The 23,018-nt window shown below is 37.9% G+C and overlaps 1 protein-coding gene across 1 annotated transcript in view; it reads left to right on the forward strand.

Moving 5' to 3' along the window:
* The window catches only part of LRBA (LPS responsive beige-like anchor protein), a 373,544-nt gene that overhangs the window by 307,229 nt on the left and 43,297 nt on the right, over positions 1–23,018 (forward strand). Inside the window, exon 49 of the mRNA XM_017744109.1 lies at positions 10,108–10,275. Coding sequence (XP_017599598.1) covers positions 10,108–10,275 — 168 coding nt within the window. The remainder of the gene's footprint in view (positions 1–10,107; positions 10,276–23,018) is intronic.

The raw sequence follows: 23,018 nt of genomic DNA on the forward strand, positions 1-23,018 counted from the left end.
CGCGCGGGCGCCTCGGTTGCAGCGCGGAGGGGAGGCATCCCCAGCCCGCCAGCTCGCAGTGTTTCCAAACGCTGCAAAAAAGGGGGTTTTGCTGTTTGGCGCATACCTGGGGTGATTAAGGGGTAGAATTGAAAATGCAGAGCTGGTTTCCCGTATGCCCTGCGGGGCAAAGCTGGGGTGACAGAGGCTGGTACCTGCAGCACTGGGGTGATGGAGGCTGGAGGGCACCTCCACACCTCAGGTGGCAGAGGTTGGAAGAGGTACCCGCAGCAGTAAGTGCCCTGTGGTGTGAAGGTGGTGATACTGTACAGCTATGGGTTCCTTCCACTTTCCTGGGTAAAGTCACAGTTTCAGGGAATATTCTAAATTGGAAGGGCCCCTCAAGGATCATTGAGCCCAAGTCTTGAGTAAATGGCACACAGGGTCCCTTACAGCTCTGATGAGTCAAGGGCCTGATGGTGTCCTCTGGGTAAGAAAGCTGCCTGCCACTTCACAGGTACATAGTTTTATTAGAGTGTTGTTTGATTAAAACCTTGTAATTTGGTTGATGCTACTTTAAAACATGGCATAATACTGTGCTGGGTTATTTTTTGGTTTTGTATTTTTTTTAAGCTTGGTTTTTTTCCATCCTGGGAAGTAATGTCATAGTTGCTTGTTTCCCTACTAGAGAGCAAGAGCTGCCTCTGGGAGTTCAGCTTCTGAATTAAGTAGAAATTTGGAATATGGGAGTTAAATATTGTTTTACTACAATATATTTTGACTTCATTTCTAAATATGGGGTTTTTTTAGCACATCTATGAAGAAAAAACTATGTTGTTAATTTAAGGGAAAATTCTGGGGTTTTCTATCATCTTATTTGGCTTATAACTGGAGAATATGTAGTTAATAAAAATGTTAATAACTGACCATATGCTTGTTCAGCATTTAACCTCTGAATGGTCATAGTATTCATCTCCTATGCCCTTCCCACTAACATGGTTCATGGCAGAGTAATATAAAGGTTATGAAAAGTTTGCTCTCAACTGGCTACAGAATGTCTGTTGCACTTGGAGGTGTTTATGCCTTGGTTTCCTGAGCATGCTCAATGTACTCAATATATCACTTGTCCTTCTGTGTACAGCTGTCAGTGGAAATTTGAAGCTGGTTAGGTGAAAGAAGGGAATAAAATCTAGAAAAAATTACTCTGTCTACAAGAAAGCATTATGAACAAAGCTGTTTGAAACTCAACATGCAATACATCATGAAATTAGAATAAAAAATTACAGATTTTGTGTTTTCTAAGGATGGATGTTTTAAGAAGTAATTTATAAATACAATGCATTTTCAATTTGATTTCTTTTAAGCATTGAACTTGACTCCTAAGAGCTCTTTGTTCTGTTGTGAATTCCAGCACTAGCCAACCTCCTCCCAGGGACCATGAGACAACTCAGTGGATCCACTGGAAGAGGGAATGACAAACAGGATTGGGGCAGTGTTCTCCTTAATCAGGGAACTGGTAGCTCTGGTCCTAGGGTATTTGATAGGTGAGCCACCCTGAGCTCCAGTTAGTCTGGATCCAGACTTCCCGATAGCTTTCTATGCAAATGTGTCAGAACAAGATGTTAAATGGGAACCTGTGTGTTTGAGCAAGTTTGTAAAGAGCATTTCATTTCCGAATAGTATATTCCACAAATCTGAATTTTTTTTAAGTGCTGAGTGTCCTTGATGCATAAATTCTCCCTTTCTCTGTCATTCTCAAAGTCAAATGATGATTCTCCTTTGTCATTCCAGTTAAATGTCAGCTTCAAGGAGTCTGATGTACTTGCCAAACACACCTTGTAGTGTCATCTTAAGAAGCCCCTCAGAATGGCTTTATAAAAGATCAGGGTTTCACTGTTCATAGTTATCTGAAGGAAGCAAATCCTGTTCTTATCTGGGCACCTCAGCCCCAGAGTGGGTTACACATTTGTCCCATGTGATGATATAGTGCTGTTTCCTATTTTCGTAGCTTTTTGATTTATTCAGATGTACCCTAATTGCCTTTGTAAATCTTGTGTTCTGTTTCCCAAAAGCTTTAGAATAGTTCTATTCCGTGAATTAGCAGACAGGTCAAATGACGAGATTGAAATAACTTTTCTGCCTGACTTGCATCTAAACTGTGTTTTGAATTTTAAATTCCTTGACCTTTTGTCATACCGTTTCCTAATCTTAAACAATTTTTTCTGGAGCGTTTTTTTGCCCCCCACCACTGGCTTCAAAGACAAATTAGATTAGTCTCTACAACTCCTCTAAGATTTAGTTTGCTTGTGCTGTTTGCAGTGATTTGAAGACCATGTGTTTGCAACCATTTCTGTCTCCTCTTACATGCGTACTAATACTTGTTGATCATCACAGCTCTTGTGAATTGGGTATACAACTGACACATCAAAGCACAGCATAAATGCTGCGAGCTGTTGAAACAGTGCAAAAATAAAGCAGCAGTTCACTTTTAGGGCTTACAGAGTAAGTCTTAGGGAAGGAAGAAATGTACAAGCAGTTTAAATGTAAACTACATTAAAAAATCACTAGTTTCTCACAGTTTGAAGTGTGTTGTGCTGCCATTAACCAAACAATATGCTTAGGCTCAGACTTTGAGGATTCGATGGAGTGGTAGTACGCAGCCTAAATACTTAATTGAAAGCCATTTCAAGGGTAGTTTTGTCTGTGTTCACATAAACCTTTTTTTGCATTTTAGTGATGCAAGTTCAGTTCGTGTTTTTGGTGCTTTCTAAAACTTCATGACCTTCACTGCTGTCACTGAGTTTGTATGTTGCATTAGGATTATGCTAGCTGTATGTTCAGTAAGTATAAGTAAGCTAAAACCCCAGTGCTGAATAAGTGTACTCCAGTACTTCCCTGAATTTCAGAATTTGGCCTGTTTCAAGCTTCAGTGTTTAAAACGCTCGTACAACCTCAAAGGCAAGCAAATGTTGCCCTGTTGGAAGTTTCGAGGTGTGTGTTTTGCACCTCTTAAAGGGGAAGAATCTGTAACATAAAAGGTGAATCACTGTTTGCCATCCTTTCAGAGGTGCGGAGTCCTGTGACCTTTCAGTTTGTCTTTGCTAACGCTTGACATTCAGGCTGTGATCACAAGGCTCAAGGAGGTGCCACGCAGAAGTCCCTTGGCTCGGAGTAATGCAAGTTAGCTGAAGTGTTGGAAGCAGTGTCCCTGCGTTAGACTTCTGAGGGGAAAAATAAGTTATCTTGGCAGAGTGGGACGCTGAGACAATCAGTGCACAGCACTGTGCACTGTGAAATGCAGTCCTATCTTGTGGGATTTTGGTGTTTGGCGGTTGGGGTTTGGTTTTTTTTAAACAGAAAACTTCATTTGAACTAATTTGACTTAGCAACTGTCAGCTGTGTGGTTAACAGCCTGTGCTTCCATGGGTAATAGGTTCCAGATTCAGACTGTCAGTCTTCATGCAAACAAGTGCTGGAGGAACTGGGAGAGGAATTGCTGAATTTCAGGGAGGAGGGAACTTCCTGCCTCCTTTTGGTGCTGTATGTGAGGATTTTCAGAAAGAGTTTTCATTCCCTGTCTTGGCCTCAGGATGCTGATGACTTTTCTGCAGAGGAAAATCCTCTTAACCGAGTAGGAGACATTCTAAATGAGAACAATAAATACAGGGATGTGGTGGGGGAAAGTGGAAATGGTGGATAACTCAGCAATGCCTCCTGATGTTGTCAATACTTGCTTGTAGCCAACTTTGTAGTAAGAAATGGTTATGGACTTACCAGTTACATTTTCTGTGTGTCTCTGGGGAAGGACAAATGCAAGCCACATATATCAGTATTATCAGAGTTATAAATAACGATGGCCATTTGTGTGATTTCACAACTGCAATTAATTGTGGCTTTTATGTATTATTTTTCGTGGAGGGGAATTTATTAAAGCCTTCCTGATCGTTTTTTGTTCCTATGACAATTCTATACCTATTCTGTACCTCTTGGTGAGAAGAAACCAAACAGGGCCATTCCTGGGCTGTCTTTTGGGAAGCATCTTTTTATTGATGGAGCCAGTTGGCTGAGGCAGGTTTTGCCCACTTTTTTTTTTCAGTAGGGAAGTTAGTATTGTAACAACCATGGCTGGTGGAATTTGTGCACAAGTGAGGTTAAGCAACACCTAAAGTAGATGTCTAAACTTTGAAACTTCAGAATAAAAATGCATGATTTGTTCTGTTCGTAAAGTGTTCATAGGAAATTGTAGCAGTTCTGCCTTAAAGTATTTCTCTCAAATTTTCAGATTATCAAGGATACACTGAGAAATATTTTATAGGTGATCACTGCCCTTTATGGAAAGAGTAACTACAAATGCTCCAATGCAATTTTTCATATTCATTGAAATCTTTTATTCCTGGCACCTAATAATAGACATTTCAATTGAGAATAAAGCTGAATTTCAAAGGGAGTGTAGCTTTCATTTTATAAAATCTGTAGCAGCTGTCTGACTTTTCCATTTAAACTGCAAAATTACTGTTGTAGACTCAATATAGAAATCACTGAAAAATACAAATGTGCTCAAGATTTTGGCTAAACATACTACTCTTATTTTGGTAATAATGATGTAAATTCAGATAGGAGTTTGAACCATTGCATTGCAAAATATTTTTCTTTGTTTACATGCTGCTCATGCAGAATATACCTTGCCACAAGATAAGTTACACTATTACTCAAATTTTCTTTTTTGTCATTATTTAGTGGCTTAATGTTCAATATAAAGAAGGAACAGAGGAGGGGAAGTTTCTCTTCCAGAGATCTCCTGTGTCTGAGCTTCTCAGACTGCTGACTGCTTTTTTCTGTGAGATCAGTTGTCTTCAGTAAAGCATCTGAGCTAAATGTTTTATTAGGACCGTATTTTCCAGAGTATTTTATCCTGGTGTCAGTAACCAAGTAGAGAAATAAAGTAAAAGGTTCACTTTTGTTACAACAGTAATGAAGAATTGGCAGTGCATTTCTGGAACACACACAAAGGAAAAATGAAATAGTTACTTTAATTTTTTCTGTAAGTAATGCTCAGTTTCTTGAGTATTTCATGCTTAAAAGAATTTGTGAAGTACAGTAAGTAAAACTAAATGCATTTGCTTGAAATAGTTACTTACCAAGTAAAAAACCACCAGTCATGTAAATGGTTTTGATGTTCCTTTCATCCATTTGAAATTTGTGTTACCTCATGCAGAACATGGAGTTTTCTACTTAGTACATTTGCTGTCTTCTTCCTTCTGATATCCTCAAGGCAGGCCTGAATTCAGTATCTTTCTAATAACTTTATATACATCTTTATTCTCAGATGTCTACCCATGTGATCAAACAGTGTCGCTGGTGAAAGCACGTTTGGTAATTTACTTTTTAAATCCTGGAGTTTACTGAGAAACCTCCAAAGATAAAGCCAGCACTTGAAGAGTTAATATGTTATTAGGAGGACAGGAAATCTGGCAACTATTGCAGAAACTAGACCTAATGGTGCACACAAACAATTTGTCAGTCTTGGTAAATGTGAATGGCTTTCTACAAAGTGGCTGCTTTTGCTTTGTTTGAACAGCCTAAACTTTTCCTTTTTGGAGTTTAAATCTTAGAAGTGAAATGTGATCCCCATATTGAATCAAAATAATTTAATTCAAAACATATTTTGATTGGAACAAGGCTGACGTGGAAAGAAACTCTAGAATAAAAAAAAAAAGTTGAAAGGACTTTCTATCATATATTTAGCAGGAAAATTTGAAACAGTTCTAATTAGGCTGAAAAAACCAGCCTTCTTCATTGTAACTTACAAAGGTCATATATCAATGTTAAGGCAGCATTACCAACTTGTGTCTGAAAGCCTGCACATGCAAGCATCGTTCCAGTTGTTTGCTTTTGTTGGGTTTGGGGTTTTGTTTTGAATGCATGTGCACACACGTGTTTCCAAGCCAGAACACGTATTTAGTTTAAAGTAGTTACCTGCTACTGCAGTTATGTGGGTGCTTTGTCGTGTTCAAGAAGAGTATTTTTCACCTGAAAGTTGTGGTTGTGCTAAAAATGTGTGAAATCCTAATTCACGCTTTTCTGTTCATCCTTAAATATTTTTCAAGTGGCATGTAAAAGAGACTCCATTTTAAGCGTTTCAGAGAAAATTCTTTCAGAGGGGAATTAAAATGTTTAGTCCATTAAAAGTAACAGGCAATTATTTTTACTTGAGATTTATTTCTTACTTGCTGGTGAAGTGTATGCCTGGATTTGTGGTTTGGTTGTTTGAGGGGGTTTTTTTTTTTTTCAATTGAGTAAATAGGGAAGATTATTCATATACGGGTAGTTTTGGTTTCTCATCAGTTTCTCTTTTCATTTTAACATTTCATAAACCACATTTTGTATGGGTTGGACTCCTTTTCTGTCGTTCAAATAAGAGTGGCATGCATGTTTATGCTGTGCTTCAAAATTACTTTCCTTTAATCAGCATAGGAATAAGGCAAGTAAGTCTGTCATTTATTTCTGAATAGCTTGACTGTGAATATATATCTGTGCTGATGAAAAAAAAAAAGGCAGTTAAACCTTTCATCTAATTTCAGTGTTGGAACATCCCAAACTCAAGCACAGTATATATTCATTTTTAATAGACATCACTTCATATGTTATATGTCACTGCATAAAATCTAAAGCAGAAATAAAAGTAGAGGGCAAAAGCCAACGGTAGTCACTTTGAAGATACAAGTCTTGATTCCAAAGGTATAATATTGTTTGGGAAAATATATCTTGATAAATCTTCAGAGAATTTGTACTGGAAAAAGGAAAAATCATTCCTAACCTGCTAGTTTTATGTTTTTTGTCATTCCCTCCTTGTTCTACCAAATCATTTGTATTAGTATTAGACTGATGTTAGTCTTTGGTTGCCAGCAGTAAATTATTCTCTGTTCAGTCCTTTCGGAAAACAGGACAGAAAAAGATGATCATAAAATACTGAATTTCAGAGTTGTTCACGACGTGATAGTTTTGATTGCTCATATTTAGTGACATCAGATTGTGCATTCAAAAAATATTTGACTAAACTAAAATTTCCTAGTTAGATCAAAGCTTCTATTTGTTGATGTGTCTGAAGTGTTTCTACCTTGGGAATAGAGAAATGAAAGTTACTAATAGGTGTTTGTGTTTGACATCTGTATACTGTACTTTTTAGCATATCTGAAGTGTTTTAGTCTCTGCCTAATAGGTCTCATTAAAGAAACAGATATCAGCCCCAAGACAGTTTGTCAAAGTTAATATGAGTCCCCTGTGGACAGAATTGACAATCTGTGTGTCGCTTCATGTGACTGTCTTTCCATGGGCTTGTTTGATCTTGTAACAATTGGACATTAGTCCCTGATTTGTTTTACAGTAACTCGATGGGATTGGCTATTGCTGTATTTTGCCAGACATTTTCGAGGGTGTCCTTGTTGTGTACATTTCCCTCAGAGCACAGGGAGAGCGCTGTGCTCGCTCTGCCCTGGGAGCGCTGGCAACTCCTCTATTTGCTCAAGGAGCAGCATGGAAAGGATGTTCATATCCCATGGCTGGGTGCTGGATTTAACTCGAGCCTTAAACGAGCACTGCCTGTCCTAAATGAAGTTGAGGCTGAAGTAACCCTAAATGCTGACCCATCGATAGGCTTGGCTTAGGTTTGCAAGAGGTAAAAGCTAACAGCAATGTTTAAAAGCAACAAAGAAGGTAAACCCCCTTCTTTTTATAACCAAATAGTTCTGCAAATTGCAAGCTCTGTATTTCTCAGATGCTTTCTTACGAGGATCCCTATTTAAATATATCAGAGTGGCCGCAAAGTGCGTCACTTTGCTGATCTGGTACAGGGTGTTGTTTTCCTTGGAAGTCTATTCTTTAGTCATTTTACAAGCTGTTAATTATTGTTCCTCCATTGATTAAGTCATAGCATAAGCACTTCCCTCCAACCAAGACCTTAACTGTGAACCTGAAATATCAGGCAAGCTTATTTGGCCTTTGAATTTGTGTGCTGTTTGGTCTGTCCTTTGATGTCCTGATGCTGACTGTAGCTGGTTTTCAGTCATCCCTTTCACCTGGGATTTGGCAACTAAGATTTTTAAATGGCTTAATAAGCAAAAAAAAATTATCTACTTTTGCATCTGTACAAATTTCAAATGTAAAATAATTTCAAACTTGAAAACGAGAAGTAAGGTCAGGATGGCTCCCAACCATTCCCTGAGAAGGCAAAGTGTTTTAGTTTTGCTTTTTTAAGGAAAAAAAAAATCACATTTATACTTACATTAATCTAAGGAGTTGGCAGTGGTATTCCTTTAGTTATGCAGGTCCCTTTGTGAGGGTAATATGACTCATTGAAAATCTAGCTTTTGTAGAAAAGGAGAGTATGAACAACTGCAACACATGCTGAATATTTACATATGTATCTATAAAAAAAATCACAAGTTCCTAACATTCTTTATTTTTCTTGGCATTAAATAGTTATAACAGTATGTATGTTCTAGGGTTAATTTTTTTTTAGCAGGATAGTGTGGAAATTAATTCTTATCATTGTCATTTGCTGAGCCCTGTAGAATTTTATGGCTGCACATTGCAGTATTATGGACACTCATGAGACTCCTGACTGGTTTTATCTTATTAAACAATTTTGAAATCATTAATTTTTAATTGGCCCACTTGTGTTTTTTTTATCGTTTTAATTGTGTGTTTGTGTCTAAATACTGGGTGTTTTTTAAATTAAAAAGAAAAAAAAGTCCTGTCTAGCATAGATGTTGTAAGGTATTGCTATTTGATTGTCCAAACAGATACTATACTGTGTGGGGATTCATTTTAAAGAATGCTTTCAGCAATTCAGCATCCTAATAAAAGTAATAGTAAAAAAAGAATGATATGATGTCTAAGATATGTACAGGTCTTTTCTTGATTGAAAGTTCTAATTAAGTGAATCGAGGAAAATTAACTGAAATTAGCTGTCAGAAAGTCACATTTAAATGAGTGATGATCTGGTGTGGCAGTAAACATTTAAATGATATAAATTGCCATTTAAGTGTATGGTTTAATGTTTGTCATGCATTAATATGACATGAGACTGCAGTGACAATCAAGCAGCTTGCTCTAATTTGAACATATTTAGGGCTTTTGTGTGGAGTGCACCACACAAATTAAGACAATTGCTGGTTTTATGTGTCAATTTAAATGTTGTTTTCAGGCATCAGTTAATGAAACAAACCCATCATTTTTGTGTGCAAATTGCAGAGTGATTTCCTTGGTTTTCAGATTAATTTCAACTTCCTCTGCTCAAAATTAGGAATTTCCTTTGCAGGGAAAATGCCATTCATTTTGCTAGATGAAGAGAATATCTGTTTGTTATGTTTTTTCATTTGGTAATTCAAATCAGAAATACTTTGAATCCTCTGTACAAAATAGAAAAAGCAAATCCTGATAATGATTTAATCCACATGAGTTAACTCTTTAGATGACAATGATTTTTAGGTTACCTGTTAATATAGTGTTTCTTGGATGCTCTTGTCTTGGGGGTTGGGTTGGACCTGGATAATGTCTTCAGAAAAACAGTTTAATCATTCTGCACAGTACTTTTGTATAGGTTTCCGTATAGGTTTGTAAACAAGAAATGTGTGAAAGTAGTAGCAGTTTCATATTTCCAGCCTGTGAAAAAATTTTTACCCTAACATCACTGGTTAGCTAGTCCTGTTTCCCAAATTCTATCAATCTTCTGGCTGTCAGAATCAGATAATCCTGCTGTTGTTATTTAGCATGCAGATCACAAAGGAAAGCACAGTTTTATCTTGGGAGTTCGTAAAAACATAGCCTGGCTGTGTATAAATGTACCAATACTTTCCACTTACTGCCTTTTTTTTTGTTTTTTTTTTTATTTTCACTATTAGTTTTAAAAGTGAAGTCTCCCAGTCGGTGGGAAGTAGGGCATGAGACTCTGGCATCTATCACAAGGCCCACCTTTTTTTGGATAGAACGTCTAAAATACTCTTCTCAATTCTGTATTTAGATTTGTTAAGATAATTTTGCATGCTATAAAAAAATGTTTCTGCTACTACCAAATGATTACTATCTGGTGAACTCAAGTTTGTGTTTTGTGTGTGGTTTTTTCCACAGGCGTTGGAAAGTGAGTTTGTTTCCTGCCAGCTTCACCAGTGGATTGATCTGATTTTTGGCTACAAACAACAAGGGCCAGAGGCTGTTAGGTCCCTCAATGTATTCTACTATTTGACTTATGAAGGAGCTGTTAATTTAAGTTCAATAACGGATTCTGTACTGAGAGAGGTGAGTTTGTACTTTATAAATATAGAAAAGTCTTCGTTAACCACAGCAGTGTTGAAACTGTAAAGACTCCTCATTGTTCAAGGCTTCTGGTGAATGTTCAATTTCTTTGTGTTTTCTTGTGGTTTGGCCACAGGCCAGTCAAATGCAAGGTGCCTGAACCAGTTGTCACAGCACGCAGAATTAATAGAACAAGGATGCAAGTTGTTCTTAAACTTTGTGTACCTGGATTTCAGCCCAAGCTGATGCCAGTATAATAATAAAAGTTCAAGGATTGCTTCAGTTGCTGAGTTCAGTCATTTTGTTCCCCGATACTGGATCTTAGTGGCAGTGAGCAACCTTGATTTGGCTTGTGCTTCTGAATTTACTTTCGCACTTTTAACAGTTCTCTTTAAGTGCAGTCTTGCATGTGTAGCAAACAGCAGAGTTTTGTAGCCTCTGATATTTTAGTTTGGTTTGTTATCAAATTAAAATAACTTGTCCTGTATTTTTCATATGCAAAAGTAAATATTTCAGCATTGGAAAGATCAGGAGCTTTGTTCAGACTCAACATCATTCAGAAAATTTATTTGCCAAAGTATCTCATAGAGTACTGTGGGTTCAAAAGTTTCTTCTCTTCCACCTAAACAGCTGTTTAAAAAAGGGCAGGGTGGGGTGATTTTTGACTGATTTTATGTCCTCTCGTCAGACACTATATTGCTACCAAGTATAGCTGCAAGTATATTAATTATAGAATAAATGTAAGTGGTCCCTTGTTATAAAATATTCCAAGTCCATGAAAACAAAGTAATAGGAATCTTGTCAACTGTTTTATTTAGATGGGACACAGGGACTGGCTTACAACCAAAGCGATGGCTCAGTGTTGTCATTACATGGCTTGCTATCAGTCTGCAAACTGCATCGTAGTCAATTTAAACCTAAAATACAGATAGTGCACATAAATATCCTTAACTGAGCTAAGAAAAGGGCTACTGGGACATGTGGCTTACAAGAAAAAATGTCATCATCTGGATTTGGAAAAGTTGTTGGCTCAAGAGTCATCTAGTAGATGTTCACTGTACTGTGTTTTCAATTCACTGATAATGTTTGTCCACTCTACACTGGCAAGGTTCTATTCTTACCTTTTAAGAGTATTTATTAGACTCTTGAAGTGTTTGGTTAAAGTGTGAGCTGAATTGCAGGCTGGGTATTGTGTGTAATTTGTTCTTAATTTTGTTATTAAATGAACCATCATTGAAATTTTATTTATGAAACTAATAATTGAAGTAACACTAATGAAAGTAGCAGTCTCCACACACAATTTTTGTGTAGTTTTAATTTTTCTAGAACAGTTCTTTTATCATTTTTACTGTGATTTTTTTTTTTTACTTGTGTTATAGCCTGAAAAATAATTTAAGACCAGGGAAGTTACAAATCTGTCTGGAATTGTGGAACCTCTCAGAGAGGCATTCACTTTGTTACCAAATATTTTGAATTTGTCATGTTTTTATCATACTTTGCTACAATGTTTCTTATTTTTGAGTTGTTCTGTGCTGTCTGAACTGAGTGGTGTATGAAAATGAGAACAGGAGAGGGAGAACCGCAGTGTTGTTGAGTTCATAACAGTGGAGTAGCTCAGCAGCAGTAGAATTTTGAACCACTACTGATGGTGTCAAAAATACTTGCTGATGAATGCAGGTAGCAGAATAAATGGTGTCTTGTAGCACTTCTGTTCTGAGTTGCTTGAAGGATTAACCCAATGGAGTATTTTTATTTAGGATTTTTAAGCAGGTCACTAAAACAGTGAAAGGTTTCCTGCTTAGTTAGGCATCCCTTGCCATTTACATGTATTTTGTAAAGCATATTTTTTGTTATGTAAATGTGCATATGTAATTTTAAAAGACACATATGATCAGCTCTGATGTGATATTGATACTGCAGAAATTTAATGACTCTCATCATCAATGGTGACTTATTCTGGTTTTACTTATGGGTAGAGATGAAAGTAATGAAAAATCTGTTTGTGTGTATTTCTGTGTGCATAATCATTCTATATCTGTGTGCTAAATGAATTTATCATGCACCTTTGACAGCCTCACCTTCTTGCTGCTTGCTAATCTGTCTCCCTGAGGACCTGTGCTTACATTCTGTGCTGCCAAGCAGCTTCAATCAGCATTTATTTTTCCTCCTTCAGTCAGCTTTCCAGAAAATGTCTCCTCTTTTCTCCACCAAATTCCTGGTTAGAGCCCAAATGAATTTCTGATATGGACAATTAACAGTATTTTTAGGCAGGCATGGCACCTCAGAGTTAATATCTGTTTATTAGGCAAGTATTAAACTGGATTTCTTGGTTTCAAAAAGGATGTTTTGGCTTTTTCCTCTTGATAAGAATTCAGGGTTTGGGTCTTTAAATCTTGACAGTTGTAGCAGAAAATGGATTTTTATTTGCCAACCTAAACCAAAGAGAAGCTTCTGTATATTCTGAGACCTGCAAGTCATTGAGGCTTTTAGGTATCATATGGAAATAATAGCTGGTGCTCAAACCATTGCAATTTCCCCACATAGATAGTCAGTGCTGAGCCTGGACCACATCAGTAATGAGAAGCCTATGATGCCTGTGTTTCTGAGGTATCTCCACAGATATATGCATGGATATTGGTGACCTAACTCATCAAAGAGGCCACACACAGAACAATGGTGGAAGGCACTGAGGAGTGGAGGGATGTAGGTTAATGCAGAATTTCCTTAGGTCTCCTAAATGGCTCCAACTGGCACCTTTATTTTTATAGGCAGTCAGGTTATATATATTACAAGAAGGAAGTACTCATCTAGGAAGGAAAACTACTTGATTAAAACCATATTCCTCCTTTCTTTTTTTTTAAACTGAAAATGTAGAACTTTTACATCCTCTTATACTGCTGTGAACAATTTTTTCCTGCCGTTCTTTCTGCCTATGGGAATAAAGGAAGTAAAGTATTTTGAAAGGATCTGACTGCCATAATAGAAAATTTTAAACTAAAGTGCAAACCATGGGCCACATGCTACCTTTTGGCAGATAAACCCTGGGGAGTGCAAAGCTTGCATAATTCAAACACAAATCTCAGGGGGAGGGGAGTAGATCAAGAGAGAAGGGTTTGAGTTGCAGCCAGTGGGGGAAGGGAACTGCAGCCAGGAGAAGCAAGGCAAGGCATCCAGTATCCCTGCTGGCATATTGGTGCACTGCTCATCCTGCAGACACAATTCCTTCCTCTTCCTCTTCCCCTCCAAGCATTTTAGCAGTGCTGTCATTGACTCTGCTCCTTGTGTGTCTTGTTGAAGGAGGTGACAGCTGCAGAGGGAAGTTGCTGTTCAGTGGGCAAGCAGTAAAAATATCTTTCTGGTGGAAAACACTCTATTTGCCAGCAGAGCTTTGCTGTGTCACTGCCTTCTGTTGACTTGCTCTTGAGCACCGTGTTTTGATCTGTGGAACTCCCAATCACAAGGTCTGCTGTGGAAGGGCTCTTTTTTTTGCCTGGATGGAAGGGGCAAGGAGTCATTTAGCACAGACAAATGTCATCCAGCTGTTCTGGAGAGAATTCACAGCACCTTCTTATCACAAATTCTGCTCTCTTTTTGCCATAGCTGTCCAAGAATGGGGGGGGGTGGGAAGTAGAATTAGATCTAAGTCATTCAGACAAGTAACTGATTAAGAGCTGAAGCACAATCCATAGAAAATAATTTGTATCTAGGCCTGATTGGTGAGTATTTCATCAGTGTTGGTCAGAAGAATAGAAATTCCTCTTGTCTCTGGTTTAGTGTAACAAAGGACGATGGTGAATCTGGGCTGCCCTCAGTTACTACTTAAAAGTCCATTTCTCCACTGATACCCCTATGTAGTTAGTGTAAACACCGGATAAAAGCAAAGGAAAGAGACAAGGTTAGTAGCAGAAAGATGAAATATTACTTGGAGAATGCATCATTGATTTGTATGGGAACCCCTACCTTTCACAAAGCACCCTGAATTTTGTACCATGCCTATGAAAAAGCACATAACCACATTTAAAAAAAAAAAAAATATATATATATATAAACCATCTAACATGATCTTTGAAGTCAGCAATTTAAGGAAGACTAATCATTTTTAAATTAGCAATAAGAGCTCTAAAAAGAACAAGTCCCATTAAATTAATAACATCAGGTGATTTGCTTTCAGCGTTAGATGGTTCTGTTGTTTTGTACTTCTTCCTCTGAAGAGAAAGTGCATTTTTGTTACATGAAGGTAGTCTGTTCAGCATTAAGAAGCAAGCTTTCTCTATTCTTTTGGCACCTTTCTTTATGCTGATGATATTTCATTTCCATATGAACTGAGGAGTTTCAAAAATTGTGAAGAATCAGCTTGGACATAGCATTTGGCTTGTTATTTGAATGTGCCACTTCTGATTATATGTAGAGAGAAAAGATAATTCTTTTATTTTCAACTTTAAGGCATATGGGATAAATTATTTTATGGATAATAGCTTTTAAGTGTTGTTCAAGATTAATATCTTTGGGTAGCTTTTATGCACCTTAGGTCTATCTCTTATGAGTCTTACTTTATTTTTAAATATTTACAGTTTGAGAGACTTCTGTGCCCAAAAGAAGTTACAAGGATGTTTAGTTTACGTGACCCCAGTTTCATGACAGCAGTAGCAGATCTGATATCTTATCCCAGAGAAAGCATTTTTGGCCACTCTTTTAGCTCTGTTCATGGTGGGAGTTAATAGCATATTTCAGCTCTAACTCAGCTGGAGAACCCTGACAACAGTGAATCTTTCACAGAGTATAAACACGATTTGTATTTATAGCATAGTTAACATTTACTAAATAGTTGGGAAAACGATCAGTCTGGTTTTAGCAGGTTGGGCAACAGTCTTTGTTGTGGCTGTGATGAGTTTTAAATGTAGGATAAAATGGTTATAAAATAACTGTCACAGAGCAGTAAATTTCCGTGTGCTGAATTCGGTAAGTAACAAATACATGCAGGCAACATTCAAAGTACCGTAAAAACAATTTTTGAATTGTCTCTGGCTTAAGTGTGCTGCATGGATGGCATGTTTGGTGTTGTACAGCATGGGAACAGTGGGAAAAGCCAAATAAATGGCTTTTTATTGGTCTCATTTTTATTGGTCTCATTTTAATTACAAATCTATATTAAAATGCCCTTATATGGAACTGGAATGAAGAAGGCTGTATTTAAAGGAAGCATACTGATTTTGTGTCTAAGGAGAGGTGAACTTGGCAATGCAACCAAGCCCATGCCTTGGTCTTTTCCTGGGAAGTACCCAGAGCAGGATGTGTAACACAGGCAGGGCCTCCCATGAGGGCAAGTACCACTGCTCAATGAAATCAGCTTGTCTTGGGCATCAGGACCCTCCCACGAAAGGATGAAGTATTTCCTTCTGGTGAAAGGAGCATTAAATAACAGCAGCACCACTCCTGCCACCAGTTTGTATCAATTACCTATTCGTTCTCACATCTCTGCTCACATTGTGACCTGCCTGTGGTGTTGGAGTAAACGAGCAAAATGAACATAAGCAAATGCTTACTGTGATATCTTGGAGGTGTGGCACTCCTTTGATTCCATTCAGCCGGGAGTTTGATATGATGAATGGGGATTTATTGCCCTTTGCCTCAATGTACCTATTTACTGCAAGGCTTACAAACAGACATGAAAAGTATTCCGCCAAGTTCTGATCCAGAAAAATATTTTACCTTGTTTTTCTCCTTTTTCCTTCATTACAGAATAGATTCTAGTTTTACCTGCGGCTTCTGCTTCTCTATCCAGCAGACAAAAGTGATATTTTAGAGTTAATTAAAGTAGGACTGAGATGCTCCATGTGTAAGGATTTAAAAAACTGTCTGGAAGTAGTAAAGTTTTTTGGAAGGAGGTGACTCCTATGAATTAGTTCTTCAGCTCTGCGTGCTTTTTTCCTCAGCTTCTGATTGAAATTCAAGGGATAGAAGTTTTCAGCACAGTCAGTTCCCTCACCTCTTCTTGCTTGACCTGTCTTGTGGATCTATCAGAGCCAGAGAGGTCTTGAGACCCCCTAGGCTCTTTACATTTTGATTTGTGCCTGGCTGGTCAGTCTTAGCTGACATATTTGTTGGTCAGCATTAAATAAGAAAGAGTAATCAAAAGATAAATAATGTATGGGTAACAGTGATGTTCATAATACTTCAAAAATAACTCCTTTTGATATAAATTGCTTCTATTTTTAAACTTCTTTTCCTCTTCCATATGTGGAAAGGATGAGATATACTTGTATATAATAGCTAGAGTTATACACCAAGTCATTTAGCCTTGAATGAAACATGGAAGTGAACAGGCTACAGGAATTTTTTGTGTCATCAATATGCTTTGATTATTTGCAGGCTCTTTATGCTGTCCAAATGATACCTGTATTGTCTTCCACAGTAATTGGGAAATGAGACATTTTTGTTCTGAATGTTTTTTTTCTGTGTGTTTATTGCAGCCCAGGGTGTCTGACTTGGGCATCAGTGTTCCCACTGTGTCCGTAGATGTGTGTGGTGTTTACTGACCAAACTTTGTTATTTTAGTTATTAGTTATATTTGATAAATAGCTGCTGCTTGAGTGAGAAAGCTTGTGGTCATGCCAAAGGTGTTTTCCTCAGGCAGTATCTAAAAGTCAAGTCTCAGTTAAATGTTACATTCTATTAAATAATAACAAAAAGTTTATTTGTTGCAGTAGAAAACTCTGAGATAGCATTGTACCCATAGTTTGGAAACAGCAAGTTTGGTCTTGTAGGTAGTAGTCGTGAGAGTTTAAATAAATGTATTTCATAGCTTAGCAAAAGGAGTTATTTATTTCTTTTTCACAATTGTTACAGATTCTGAAAGGTGATCACTGAAGACCACTACATTCGGTTTAAACTACTGGTTTAAAGACCACTACATTTTTGATTTTTACTTCTGTGTGTTAACCTCCTTCCCACTGTTTTATTTTAATGAAGCTTTTTTATTTAATAAATAGAGATGACATCAGTGTTTAAGAAATTCTGTGGAATGTTAACAGATTGGAATTGATTACTTTTTTCCAGAGGAAGAAGTTTTATATGAGACAATTTGGGATTGTTAGGTATTTAGACGAGCAAATGAATAATGCCAGAAATTGAAGTTTGAGGGTATTGCACATGGCAGTGCCACTACTTTCTCTGTGGCAGTTATTGATTTTAAATGAAAGCAGTGAGTTGCTCTCTTGAAATCTTCAGCTGCCAGAGAGAGATGGGAAGCAATTTTGGTTGTTGTGCTCAAATAAAACAGAAGCTGTTGTATTTTTAAAAACTAGTCCCAGAGCTGCTTAGGATTTTGCTTGTACTGAATCCAGTTTTATTTGCAGGTCCTTACATTGATCTTAACTCCCTTTTTAGACTCTTTTCTCTTTTTATTCTGTCAGTCTCTTTGAAGTACTACCAGACCTGTTTTTGTAGTTCTAGTATTTTTTATCTGCTTCTTTCCAGTAGCCAAAGATTTAGGTGTTTTGAATGAGCACATCAGTGCTCCAGACAGAGATACTGTTTGAAATTATCCATGAACCCAGTGCCTCTGAACATTATTGAGTGACATTTGTTTCTGTTGGTTGTGTCTGCTCTGACTAACTGGTTTCTTTCAGATTGGCAGCTGGGATTACGCTGCAGTAGACGGACAGCTGCGTGAGCTGGAGATTGCAGCCAGGCCAGGCTGTGCCTCTGTTTAATATGCCTGGAATGTATATATTCAGATTGGAGCAACTTGCACAGCCCTGAGGGGCTTCTATTTGTATTCTCACAAACTGTGATTACTTCCTGTTTTACTTTAATGACTGCCATGTAATTGTCATACTGATTTGTCTGGACAAAAAGACTTCATTTTTTCTTTTTTCTCACAGAAAATTCCTTAATGTAGTTTAAGAGCTGGGTTAGTGTTTTTGTTTGTGAATATGTGGTAGAAGGCATCCTATGCTGTTCTCCTTTCTCCCCTTTTCTGATGTGAACAGAATAATTTATTATTCATATATTGACTCTCAAACAGCTTGAAGAAAAAAAGTAATCCTGATTAGGGTAACCTCTCCCCCTCCATGTATCTGTAGTAGTTGGTTAGACCAGTAACCAATCTCCAGACAATTCTGGTGTTTTCAGCAGGCAGAAGGAGGTGAAACTGGGGGGTGGTAAGATGAAAAGAAAAATATTATGTAGCAGATACGTTTCTTGCAAGGAAGGTACAAAGAAGGAAGAAAAAAAATGTTTAATTTCTATTTGATGGCTTTAATTTCTCCATGTATCTGTTGGTTTCTTGTGTCATGAGGCACACAGTTTTGTAACAGACCTTGCTAACACATTGCAGCTGGCAAAGGTTGTGCACTTTTTGTTCCATCCCAAGTTGCTCATGTGCTCTAATAAGGCCCCCCTCTGCGGGCTGCTGACAGTATTTCTGCCCACGCTTCAGCTCTGGAGCCATAACCCTGAGGTACTGGGGTTGGAGCTGTACCTGCATGAGTGGGCAGCAACAGGTGCCTTCTGCACTCTGCTTGGTTAGCAGAGGGTACGTCACAAACACTCTGCAGTCAGGTTTAATGATACCTAGAGAACAGTACATAACTCTTGGTCTTGTAGTGTCTTTTCCATAGCCTTTCTTCTGCTCCATTCTCCTCCCTGCTATTTGTTAGATTTCAAAGCTAGTACAGACAATTTTTTAAAATTGGTATGTTAAGTGAATAGTTCAATGGGAAAACAAAATATAGAAGTGATTCGATACAAAATGTTTGATTTCTGAAGCCAAAACAAGAGAAATAATTTTCTGGTTTGACATGAAGAAAGTGGACTGCTCATTTTATTTTTAAAATAGCAAATGGGAGTGTGTGAATTTATGATACTAACATTTGAGTGCTGTGTTTTTTCTTTGGGTCAAGTGTAGTGCAATATCCCCAGGGCAGGTGTACAGTCAGCCAGTGTATACATTGCCTGTGTCAGAAAAGCATTTTGCCCATTTTTCACAATCTTGATCTAATGGGGATTGTTAGGGAACATGGGAGATGGTACTACAAAGAGCTTCTCTTTATAATCTTCTGCCTCTTTTCAGCAATTTTATCTGTTGTTATGAATTGTGCTTGCTCTCTGGCTAGTGTTATCTGTGTTTCTGTAGTCCTAGAGGAATTTAACTAAGAATATTCCTGTAGGGATGTAAGTGGCTCTCTCTGGTCAGAGGTGGTTTTCTGATCACTTGTTACCAGAGCTGGATTTTAATCACCGTCCCATGGGGAAAGGAGCTCCTTGGTTGGCCGCTAAGCCATTCAGCTTCCCTGTCTGAGGGGAAACCTGTCAAACCGTCTGTGTTCTCTGATGCTCTAAAGCAACATCTGGGTGGAAGGAAGGGGAAAGCAAGTAATCATAATTGCATATCACTCAAGCCAATGGAAATCACTGAGGAACACGTGCATAAACCTTTTTGAATATTGAAAAGTGAGGTAGGAGCGGCAGAGAGCCAAAGTAATTACTTTTGCAAGGGCTGTTATTTTCTGGACATAAATACTGGGCAGAAATATGGAGGATGAACCCAAAACGTTTTCTGTCCCTGACACATGTGCTGAAAGAATATGTATTACAATGCATGTTGTTATTTCACCTGGGGTTTCAAATGTTTGGCAACTAAATCTTAGAGATCTGGGAAGTAACTGGGAATACTTCGGTGCAGATCTGTAAAGGCCCTGAGAGCAGCCTCTCTGTAGCAAATGGTGAGGTTGTAGCTTGTTGTGCCCTCAGGTCAAGGCGTGCATTTTAACATGGGTGTGCTGTGCCCCTGGGCTCTTCAGACAGTTTGGTGTTTTGTGTCTGAGGAGGCATGATGAAAGCAGCTCTGAGCTAGTCCCTTTAAAGGTCTTTAAATCTGGAGTTAAATGGTGTATGTCTTGCCTTTTAACTATTATGGGCCTTCATTTGAGGATTTGAGTTCAAAACTGGAGACCGTTTCGTTCTTTCTCTGTGACACTCACTGCAGTTCCCCCTCCACCCGCCCTCCCTCATATTTAATTTTATAGTTCTTTCAGACATAAACATGAAAAAAAAGCAATTTTGACTTAGTTTCTGAGTGTTGCTGCAAAGAAAAGTAACAAACATCTGTTTTTACCTTAACTGCATCCATATGTTCAACCTCCCCATCACCCTCCTTCCCAAAAAATTTACAGCCGTATTTGGTGGGTAGTGCATACTGTTGAATTAACTTTCTTCACAGTTAGATGAGAGGGTAAGTTCAGAGGCTGAAAATAGCCATACCAAACAGTGGCCAGGAGCTACGTTATAACTAAGCCAAGTTTTCAAGTTCTTTACTTTTCTTCTTTTAATTTGCTTCCCTATTCCCCTTCTCCCCTTCCCACCCCCCAGGAAAAGAAAAGATGATCTAGGAGACTTTTTTAGGAACAGGTAAAATCAGATAAATGTCAACTTATGAAATTTGCTATGGCTTTCATGCTTCTAAGTTAATTAGCATTTGAAATACAATGATACATAAGTCTGTGGTTTGAGATGCATATTGTGTGAATTATTGTAAAAGGTTGCTTACCTTGTTTCATTTTATTACTTCTTGTTGTAGCATCTGGAACAATTCTGGCATTACCAAAATTTTGGTTTTGTAGATGATTAACAGGAAAAAGGCAGTTTTACTGAGATACTTGAAAAACAGTGAAATAAAATGTGGAATGATACTATGTTTTACTTTGTGGCACACATCTTGCTTTCAGCAGTAAATTTGTCAAGCTAAAGATCTCTTTCAAACAAAGGCTATGCCTTTCCAGTTGTATGGTGCCTTTAATAGATGTGAAACGGGTTGTGCAAATTTCACAAGCATTTCTACCTACAGTCATCTGAATGGCTGCATGCTCCAGAGGGATCCAGCAGTGTGAGAACACATGCCCTTCCTCTACTGCTGGAGGAGCTGTCTGTCTCTTAGTAATACTGACTAATGCTGGTAGTACTTCTTTTCAAGAAAGCTCAGTTAGAAGCTGGGCTATAATTCATTAGAAAGGAAGTGGATGATGACTTTCTGACTGATGGGCATTTCACTGTATTTTCTCAGGTGAATGGTAGGTACTTTTCTTCAAAGGATATACTAATTATATCTCTGAGAAAAAAATTTCCTGCTCCTACCTGGTTTTCTTTGACAGGTTGAACAAAAGTCTCAGTGGCATCTGGTGGCTCTTTCTATTGTTATGTAAATTGAGAGAACAGGGATTGATTCCAGCTCCACCATCACATTTCTGCTGACAGAGGGAGGTCATCTTGCATCCTTCTGTATGTGATCCTTCTGACTGAGACATCAGAATGGGGAGTTGACATCTGGATTGACTTTGAATACAATCTGGGAAAAGGAAGGAACCATTTGGGGTTGCTAGTACACTCTCTTGGTCATTATTACAAAATGTGCATGCTAAAAAAAGAAACCTTTACTTTTTTTTTTCTTGATAACTAGAAGGAATGCAGAAGATTTTTTTTTCTGAAGTCTAGCCACTATGTCTAGACGTATTTGTCCAAGTGTTGTTGCCTTTACTCAACAGTTCTTCAAATTTCTTTTGGATCTCTGAAGACACCAGTAAAGATGACGTACAGATACCAGTACCTGTGCTTTTATGTTCTGTGTACAGATCTGATGTTTTATGAAACCTTGTTAGCTGTGGTAGAACGTGGATTTTTCCCAGTTCTGTTGTCTATAAGGGAAAGATTGTGTCGGGGCTATTGCAGTCCTGGAACTGTAGGTGCTCATCTTTTTTGGAATGACCAGATGGAACCTAATGAGTCTAAAGGACTTATTTGTGCTGGAACTGTAAATCACAAACTCCAGCTAGAAGATAAACAGGGATGTAGAAACTGTCTGTTAAGACTGAAAACAGAGAACTTGTGATCCTCTGAGGCAGGCTTTGGCAAAATCATTGTCCCATTGGCCAGCAGCTTCACCAGGTCTGACAAACACTGTATGAAAACAGACAATGCCTCTTGATGGTGGGTTGAGTAGAGTACTTTATACTTGTTCTACATCAGTTTGGGCTCTTGTAATGATGAATGTATTTGAAATACTCTGCATCAATGTGATGAGTTGTGTTTCTTTTTCCCTCACTATTGGTGCTATGTAAGAGTGTGTAGTTTCCAGAGGAATTAAGAGACGTACCAGATTCCATGGTTGGGACAAAATTGTGACTCTCTTTAAGTGCTGAACATGGGCATTAGGGAGTGAAAGTTTTCTGTATTGATCATAAGTCCATATGCAAGGAAATTAATAAATCTAAAGCTTATTATTTCCTCACTTTATCTATTCTCAGTTCTAAATCAAATGCCTGGGAGCTGTGCTTCAAGAATACTTTATTAATTTTTGTAGTGGTTTTGGTTCAAAATATTCATTACTTACTTATTTTCCTTCTGTGAGATAAGAATTAGGAGAAAAGCAAAGCAGGCACAAACCTTAAACAGTTGCAGTACAATGAAAGAGTTTTATTACAAATAGAATTAAAAGTAAAGAGAAAATAACAAAACAAAATTAAAGCAAATCCCCGCCCCCCCTCCAGCACTTCTCTCCTTTTACCCAGCTCACACAGGGGATAACAGAACATGGGATGTTAGTCAGTGTTTTAGTTCTTGAAAAGTCTCTCTCTTATGCTTAAGGAAAAAAGGGTTTTCCTTCAGTTGCACGTGGTTCCCAAACTGCCACCAACAGCAGATCCGCCCGGAAACAAACAATCTGCTGTGTGTAGAACATCTCTCCCATGAAA

This window comes from Corvus brachyrhynchos, unplaced genomic scaffold (genome assembly GCF_000691975.1).
Source record: "Corvus brachyrhynchos isolate BGI_N302 unplaced genomic scaffold, ASM69197v1 scaffold229, whole genome shotgun sequence".
In the NCBI taxonomy this organism is placed as follows: Eukaryota; Metazoa; Chordata; class Aves; order Passeriformes; family Corvidae; genus Corvus; species Corvus brachyrhynchos.